Source organism: Punica granatum, chromosome 5, assembly GCF_007655135.1.
Source record: "Punica granatum isolate Tunisia-2019 chromosome 5, ASM765513v2, whole genome shotgun sequence".
NCBI classification, from domain to species: domain Eukaryota; kingdom Viridiplantae; phylum Streptophyta; class Magnoliopsida; order Myrtales; family Lythraceae; genus Punica; species Punica granatum.
In genome coordinates this window covers 26,656,555-26,665,435 of record NC_045131.1, presented here as the reverse complement: position 1 = coordinate 26,665,435, position 8,881 = coordinate 26,656,555, and the positions used below count along the sequence as shown (strand labels likewise).

At 37.3% G+C, this 8,881-nt stretch overlaps 1 protein-coding gene across 2 annotated transcripts; it reads left to right on the top strand.

Moving 5' to 3' along the window:
- The first annotated feature begins 6,711 nt into the window (after positions 1–6,711).
- LOC116206997 (late embryogenesis abundant protein At3g53040-like) lies at positions 6,712–8,608 on the top strand. 2 transcript variants are annotated; one of them, XM_031539847.1, is made up of 2 exons: positions 6,712–6,976; positions 7,753–8,608. In XM_031539847.1, exons 1-2 carry the CDS (start codon positions 6,833–6,835, stop codon positions 8,464–8,466), a joined length of 858 nt encoding a protein of 285 aa, XP_031395707.1. In that variant the 5' UTR covers positions 6,712–6,832; the 3' UTR covers positions 8,467–8,608. The 2 variants fall into 2 exon arrangements, with proteins under 2 accessions (XP_031395707.1, XP_031395708.1); XM_031539848.1 differs by having other exon boundaries at positions 6,713–6,976; positions 7,759–8,608.
- The last annotated feature ends 273 nt before the right edge of the window (positions 8,609–8,881 follow it).

Here is an 8,881-nt window from a genome sequence, read left to right as displayed (position 1 = left end):
AAGTGTTAATCATTCGATTAATTGTGATAAGTTTTCTTAATTCAAGCAATCTCATTGGTTCTTACTTATCTCATTATTATGAGATATGATCATTTAAAATTTTATCGTATCTATATATTAAATATCAAACTACTCTAATGAGAGTTTAGTTCGTGCAATGGCTTGCCATGTAAGCATTATTATGCGAGGAGAAACTGCCGCGTAAGCATGACCATCACTCATTATATACATTCTTGCTTCCTTTTAGTCATTTTTGACTATCTTCTTCCTTGTAAGTGAAGCAATACAATAAAGAGCTAAGAGTTTGACACATGACATCATCTTATTAATCTTGAAATGACACATGACACAATCTCATTCAACCTGCTTTTTGGTTTCGCTATTTTATATTATATATAGATACTTATAAATGGAAGGTCAAGCTTTTTTTTTTCTTTTTTAATAAGTGTGTTCAAGCACTTCAATATATCACCAAGGGTGGATATAAATTCATAAAAAAAAAAATCAAGAGTTGCCATAGGTTCCAATAATTTGCGTTTTGAGGTCATTTGGCAAGGACCATCATGTTCTTACTTTCATATAGATATAGATATAAATATAGATATATATGAGATTTATAATTTCATTGTTGATATTTTATAAGTTACATTTACCAATTATTATAACTAATTTTGCATTTTTATGATTTTAATTATTAACTTGTAGATTGGATTGATAAATATATTGTAATTATAAATGGTATACACAATAGTATTAGGAACAAAATATTGATTACCGATGGAAAAGCGTCCACTAATAGCTATAACAAAATATTTTACGATGAAATATGAAAGTATGCAATTGATGGAGAAATATTTTGAAATCGGAAGTCTGAATATAATATGAAAAGAAATAGAAGATTATCCAGTATCACGTGCCGATGAGTTAGCTAGTGTAATTAATTAAGATGATGACTTTCGAAAAGAAAAATTTTAAAATTTACAAAATTTATATTTTATTCATCTCCATAATGTTAGAAAATTAGCAAAAAAATTTCCTTTTTTTAAAAAAAAAAATTCAATAATTTATTTGATCTATAACCTCAGCCTATCTCACCGTTTATTTACACTTATTAAGAAATTTTCTTGGAAAAGTTTGCTGCATCGCTATGTACTTTTGTTTCTTTCCTAAAATTTTCAATTGATCAAAAGTTTGATTTGGACCAGCTTTAACCTCTTTCATTCCCCCGTATTGTAATTTAGTTTTTCCATTTTATCGTCATAACTTATTTAAAATTAATAATTTTTTTATGTGTCAAGTAATTTCTCTTATGGACTTCCTTGGAAAAATACAAAGGCTCTATTAGGCGTAATTAGATAAAAATTTATATATATATATATATATTTAATAAGGAGAGTCGAAGAGACAATTGATCATTAATTAAGTGCTTGCTCAAAACGCTTATGTAGAAGCTTCTCTTTACACGAAGGGAATACTCTTTGAGAATAGTCCAAATTACTTAATATATCGATATAAATTGTACAGCAATTTGACAAGTTTTTATCATCTACGGTGCTATTTGATATTCAATTACCAAGGGTACTGACGAGGAAGGTACAACATAAATTATTTGGCCGCGCGTTTTAGGTGGACGCTTGCTTTTTTATCTTTTCGATTCATATCTTAGCAATAGAGAAGTAGAATCATAAGACTCATATCTAGAACAAATGAATATCGTATAACAAATGAAAGCAAAAATATGAATAACTTGTTCAATTATAAGACTCATATCTTAACAATAGAGAAGTAGAATAAGATACTAACCACAATTTTTTTCCTCTTTTTCTTTCTCTAGTTCATATGGTTATACAATTACCAAGTAGTTCTTCATAACATATTTCTCGATAATACGTTCTTCTTTTGTTCAACTTTTCTAAAAATAATATATTTTTGGTAAAAAAATCTCATCTTTTAAAAGTCGAAAACAACTTAATGCCAAGCTCCTTCATCTTTCCGCAGTTTGTAGCCTCAAAGTTGATAAAATAGCATAATCTCTACATAATCAATAATTTGCACTCAACACCAAGTCAATTGCAAGCTAATTAAGCAAATTCTTGCTACTGTAAACAATGATATATGATGAATATTTTATTAAACTAGAGATATATAGCACTCGCGTTACACGGGCAACTATACTTTAGAAAGGTGAGACCTATGAGTTTAGCATGAGAACATGAGGATGCAAAGGAGCCTAAGAAAGTCCTACTTGCTAAAGTATGAACTAGAAATCGCTTGATTCCAAGTTGAACTAGTGCTTCATCCACTAATCGCTTGTTTTTGCCCCGAAAATATTATGGACCTTAGTTGTAGTGGATAGGGGATGATAGGGAAATTATTATGAATCGTTATGAAATATTTTTTGCTAGAACTTTTGATTTGTTGATATCTGTTTCATTTCATGGCATGATATGCTTTTCACAAAATAAAACGTTTTGTTTTGAGTGAGGATTCTCTTTGTTGTAAGTTAGTGAAGGAATGATTTGGACTATTAGCGTAAACGCGGTCACTCATGAGAATATTAAGGAAGTTTCCACCAGGTCTAGTTGATTCCGATGAGGTGGTTTGTTTGTTTCTTGTTTTTCAATTCTTTGTTTTGTTTTACTCGAGGACTAGCAAAAACCTAGGTTTGGGGGTGTGATTAGTCTTAGTTTTATTTCATAAGTCGTATAGTCTTTTGATCTCTTTTCCAAGTTATTCTTCAATTATTTCCTATGAATTGCATGTTATTGAATTGGTTTTGGAGTGCCGTCTAGATTTTGTGTTAGTTGATTGAGGCTTTTGGAGTGCTCGAGTGTTTAAGTTATTGCATGGAGTTATCAAGGGAGTGCATGGACCTTTTTGTTAGTTGGGCTTTGGCCCATTCATGAAGAGTCATGGAGTTTGCTTCTAAGAGTTTCTGAATGTGGAATCGTTTGATCGAATATTAAGGAGGAAATATCTCGAAGATATAATTTTGGCAGAGATCAAGATTATCTTAAATATCTTTTATCGCTTAATTATAAGAGTTTTTAATTCGCAAGAGGATATATTTTCCGGATCGGATTACTCCTAGATTTTTCATGGAGATCATAGCCATGGGGTATATATAAGAAACGGGTGGCCACTTTAGGGGACATAGACACACGGTGACAAAAGAGTGGCAGCTCAAATCGGAGAAGACTTACAGAGGAGGAGAATTTGTTGGCCTGAATTGCCAGTCTATGGATGCTTGAGCGATTACCTAAGACCCGAGGTATCGCATAAACCCAAAGTTCTTACTTGTAATGGCAGTGCCTCTTCCGCATTTTACTCGATAAGAATAATTTCATTATGTTCCGCCATGTTAAAAGCTTGAGCGCCTGCGACTTCTCTTTGAAATCTATGAAAAGTTCTCTCTATCTTGGGATCGAAAGGCAACCTATCCAAACTTCGAGTTCTCTACATGCACCTAACAAGATAAAAGTAAAGTAATTAAAAACAAGAACTTGATCTAGCTTGGTATCAATGTTAGGAATAAAATTAGAAAATCATTTTTTGGCAACCGCACTAAAAACTTGTTGTCCCCTCAAGTATACAAGTCGTTCAAGCAATATAGAAGTAAAAAAAGTATTGTCCCGCAGAGAATTATACGAATAATATCGCTAATTAGTAAAATTATCACGCTCGAATAATAGTCAAGCCAGTCGATTTTTACGAGATGTAAAACTAAAGAACGAACTAAACTAACAAGATATTAACTAGTTCAATTAACGAAAATCAACAATGAGAAAGCCTAGGGTACCAACTTGCCTTGGTGTTCATTATCCCCTTATACTCTTTTCTGATTTGTTAAATGGATAATTGTATTATCCCGAGATTCGATGTTATCTCCTAGATATCTTTCGAGTTACCTAGAAAATATATCTATTTAAACCAACTCTATATATTTCTATGGGAATCATAATCTAAATAGATTCATTAAGCACAAATCCCAACCAAGGGTACCTAAGGCGAGCAAGTATACTTCTATGTATACCCGCGAATCAACCCAACTATTCAATTAACTGAAGTCAAATAAAGGCTGTTTCCCTCCTAGTCTAAACCCCACACTCACTCCGTCAAGTTTGTTCGCATTACAACAATGATGTTATTAGTAATCAATCAACAATACACATTAAGCATGGAGGTGAAACAAACACTTCATACCATTCAATAAAACGATCGAGAGAGTATTACGGAATTACATACACCAAGTGTCATCGAAACCTAGAAGTTTAAGCTTAGCTTACGGCTAAGGGTGTCATCAAACTGACACAAATCAACATACTACAAGAGAAAGAGAAGAGAAATGTGAAGAGAAAATTTGATGGAGATCTATGTCTCGACTTGTCACCCCGCTTCCCTTTCTCACCATGAGCTTTGGCCCTCTCTTGAAACCCCAAAATGTTGCAGCTCTTTTGTTGGATATTCCTCCAATTTGGAGAAAGTTGATCTCAAATCATGTTGAGTTTTTATCGGGCTTTAATAGGCACAAGGATCCACTTTTGTTATGGTTAATTTAAGCTCAAACAGAGGCTGAAAACAGAGATTGAGCGGCAGAACAGATCAGCACAGAAAGCAGCAGCAAAGTACAGAGAACAGCAGTGCAGATTTTCAGTCCGACTAGCTGGAGATCAAATCTCGATCGGGATGTCAAACGAACTTCGATTGGGACGAAATCTTGGCAGCAGCTTCACGACACGTGGGGCTAAATTCTGAACGGTCAGAATTTGTATTTGAGCTCTCTAGGTGCTGTTGTGGCTGGTTTTATAAACCACCAGTGACGAATTTCAGATTTGAGTGATCCAAGAGAGTGTGTCTCTTGAGTTTGGTGATCCAAAAGTTTACCCTTGATGAAAAAAATTGTATAATCTTCATTGATAGTAGATCGTTGATTCGAAATTGGTCCCGTGATTTTTCCACACATCGAAATTTTCCACGTAAAAATTATCGTTATCTTTTTCTTTACTGCTTGTTGATTGATTTGGTTGGTTCCTATCTCGATTACACTAATAGAAAAGAAAGACTAATTGGTGCTTTGTTATTTGGCCGAACACACCTTCCCAACATCTTCTTTCTCTTACCCTCACTTCCTTTCAAGAACAAGGAAAAAGAATCAAGAAGAAGAAATAGAACAAGAAAGGAGATAGAAAGGTCATGGTGATAGGGACTTTTCTTCCCCTTCAAGCTTTCCTTCTCATCCTCACAAGCTTCTAATTTTATCCCTCCTTCATAAATGTGGGCCCACCAGAGATAAGACGCATCCACTAGGGTTTGAGTGAGTCCCCTAAATAAAGATTTTCCCTTTAGGTCTGTTTTGGGAAGACGCGATAGACATGTCAGACTTACGACTCCCGCTGCAAAAGGTCGCAGTTCTAAACCTACTACTTTGCTTTCCAAGTTGGAGTTCTGACATTCATACCCCGTATGATTTTACAATCTGTGGTTGGTAGTTGCCGCTCCCGCAGCTCTAAAACCCCTATCAAATATCAAAATACCTCTCTTTAAAACACTGGACTTGACATTGAAACATCAAAACAACATATTTCACGGAAGACTTGATTAAGTTTCTGCTTTTAGTTTTTAGTTACTTTTTATTTTTCTCGAAAATCACCACCAATTAAGTGCTTGCTCAATTGCAGTTAGGTTACGATAATTTTGCATGCTAGTAGAATTTTTAGGAATAATCTTTGTGGAACGATACTCGATTTATTTTCAAATTACTTGTTACGATCCCGTATACTTGCGAGGTAGAAATAGGCCAACAATCTATTACCTAAAATTTTGAATTTGAAACTTTCTCAGCAAATCTCTTTAGTCTTACCTAGAAATCATTTAAGCAAGGAGACGATACAATATTATGTCTTTTCTCATATCCTCATTGTTACTCAAAAAGATACACGACTAAAGCTTTAGTCATTTCAACGAACGAACAACTATTTCTATTACGTACGAGCACTTCAATGAATATCTCCAATACCTTATATGCAGACGATGGAACCACTTCCTCAACGACCTCCATCAAAGCTTTTCCATCATTGAAAGCCTCCTCCTCGATATCACTACGGCCGAAAGCTCTCATCCTGCGCATTTTCATACTAGTATGATATGATTTCCTCAACTTTCTGCCTCTCTCACGAAAACTCAACAAAAATCCCCTTTTTATGATGTTTGTATCTTCCAATAATAAATACTAATAATAATAATAATCACATTTATCTTAACTTCCGAAAGTGACGTGCCTGCATGTTATTACACTACTTGTCCCGTATATATTGGCGGTGACATGAAGAATTACATAATGAGAATCCTGTTCCGTCTTATGTGGCACTTCTTGACACATTATCTCAGCTTTTATATACGGTATAGACTTGGATTCGATCTGTCCCTAAATTTGCACAGTGCCACATATAACATTATATTTGGGCCGAGCTGCGAAGAAGACATCGCAGCCCAACCAAAAGCCCAACATCAGAGCCTTCAACCGTCCATCTCTGCTCTTCATCCCAGCTTTGCCTCAAAAGAATTCAAGAAGAACACACTCTTAACTTTCAGGTACATGTGTTGACCCCTCCTGAAGCCAAAGGGGCATGTCGTTACACGTGTCAGGCACCACCACACTTGTTAAGCCAGGAGATGTCCACCTCTCCCAGTTCCCATTCGTATAATTCGGCACAGCATGCCAAAGCATAGGAAGGGAGAGTGAGAGCCGAAAACAGAACAAGAAAACGAGAGAATTAAGGAAAAAGAAGAAGTAGAAGTTTGTTTTGGAAGAGTTTGGTCATTCTGAACGAAAATGGCATCACTTTCAATAGCCAAGAACGCCATCTTCAACCTCCGGAAGGCCTTCCCGAGGACACCGTCTTCGATTACGCTTGCGTCTTCGCGCAAGGTCTCGAGGGTGTGTTTGTCTACCTCAGCCTCCAGATACTCTGATGAGGTAGGGTTATTAGTATAGTAGCACACCGCTCTGCATTATTAACCTTTTGAAAGTTCGGTGCATGTTCAAATTAGTAGTTTTTCAGTTGAGAGATTACTTAAGGTCGAAAAAAAAGTTGAAATATTGCTCCAAGTTGATGGGACTAATGAACTTGCTTAATGCTTGCCTCGATACAGCATGTGGGTCCGTCGTTGTAGTCAAAATCATGTGTCAGACATCTTGACGCCAAAAATATATGTTACTCTACGCATAGATCTGGCTGCTTTAAGCACGTATATTATGTTACCGCAACCGTGATAAAATCCATTTATAGTACTCGTGGGGTCTTTTGATATTGGTATAACATTTTTACTAAATTTAAATTAAAATGATGGTTGAAATGGTTCGGCGTTTGTTTTGTCTCGGGTTCGAGTATTTGTAAATTCAGAAAATTCACATTGTGAGAGTTTTCTATCTGTGGGCTGACCCAGCTCGATTGGATAAATCGGGCAAAAAATTCACACTGTGAGAGCTTTCTATCTGTGGGCAGATTCAGTTCGATTGGATTAAAATTGGATTAATCGGGCACAATTAGGCTTTCGAATATTCGAATCCCAGGTTCACATAGAAAAAAATTTAAATGAAATTAATTTGTTGGATATACGTGATAGAGCGGGACATTGCGGTGTAATTTTTTTTCCCCTCTGGCAATTGATCTCCTTTTTTTTTTTTTGCATGGGTATTTTAATTGGTAAATAGGAAATGGTTGACAAAAATTGAACTTTATGTTTTTGGAGCCTCAGGGCAGAGGTTCGGTCGATCCACCAAGAGACTCGCGGGCTGACATGGCCCATCGGTCGAAGGAGACTATGAACGAGACAGACAAGTGGCCCGACGTGAAGGATGAGGCGAAACAAGCGACTCGAGAAGCCACTGAAACGGCCAAAGCGAGAGCAGAGGAGATGAAGGAGAACGCTAAGGGGGGCGCCCACGATATGAAGGAGAAGACCAAGGGGACGGCCCATAATATGAAGGAGAAAACGGAGGAGACTGCCTCTTCAATGGCAGACCGGGCCAAGGATGCAAAGGAGAAAGCGAAGGAGTATGCCCATGATACAAAGGAGAAGACCAAGGAATATGCCCGCAATACGAAGGAGAAGACCAAGGATATGGCCGGCTCGGCTGCAGAGAAGGCCAAGGAGGGGAAGGACAAGGCCAAGGAAACTGCGCATGACATGAAGGAGCAGGCGGAGGACATGACGGAGGCAGCAGCTGAGAAGACCAAGGAGGGGACACGTACAGCGGCGGAGGCTGCCGAGAGCATAGGGGACAAGGCCAAGCAGAAGGTGGCAGGGGCCTGGGAGGCAGCCAAAGAGACGACCCAGAAGATCAAGGAGACGGTGGTCGGGAAATCGGACGATGATGATGATCGTGACAAGGAGGTGGTGATGGACGAGGATGTCGTGGAGATTAGGAGGCGAGCGGGTAACAAGGACAGCAAGAAGTATTAAAAAGCCGTCTCTAATTGGCAAGAGAATTTCCCTTTTGTTCTTATATATGCATCTGTGAATCAATAAGGCGAGCAGGGAACAAGGACTGAGGAACTGTTTGACGCTTAATCAATTAAAACAATACAAATGGTTTTCTTTCTTACGCTCGACGACTATTGAAGAACAACGTTAGTTATTTCGTTATTATGCCGTACGTAGGGCCGTTCAGCACAAAGGAATATTGGCCCTGCCGGGTTGACCGACAATTTTGACTAAACATGTTCGGCTCATCTTATGTGGGGAGCTTTGACGACTCCTCTCAAATGACGAAGCGTAAGCTTATGTGTACAACCCTTGAACGCCAACAATTGAAGGCAAAGATGAGCGTGCATGGGTGTAACCATTGAAGGCAAAGATGAGCGCGCATGGGTGTAAC

Excerpts from the sequence above, each read along its gene's own strand:
- LOC116206997 (XM_031539847.1), top strand. The coding sequence starts at position 6,833 with ATGGCATCACTTTCAATAGCCAAGAACGCCATCTTCAACCTCCGGAAG. Across the intron at positions 6,977-7,752 it reads CCTCCAGATACTCTGATGAG|CCTCAGGGCAGAGGTTCGGT; the intron begins GTAGGGTTATTA and ends ATGTTTTTGGAG.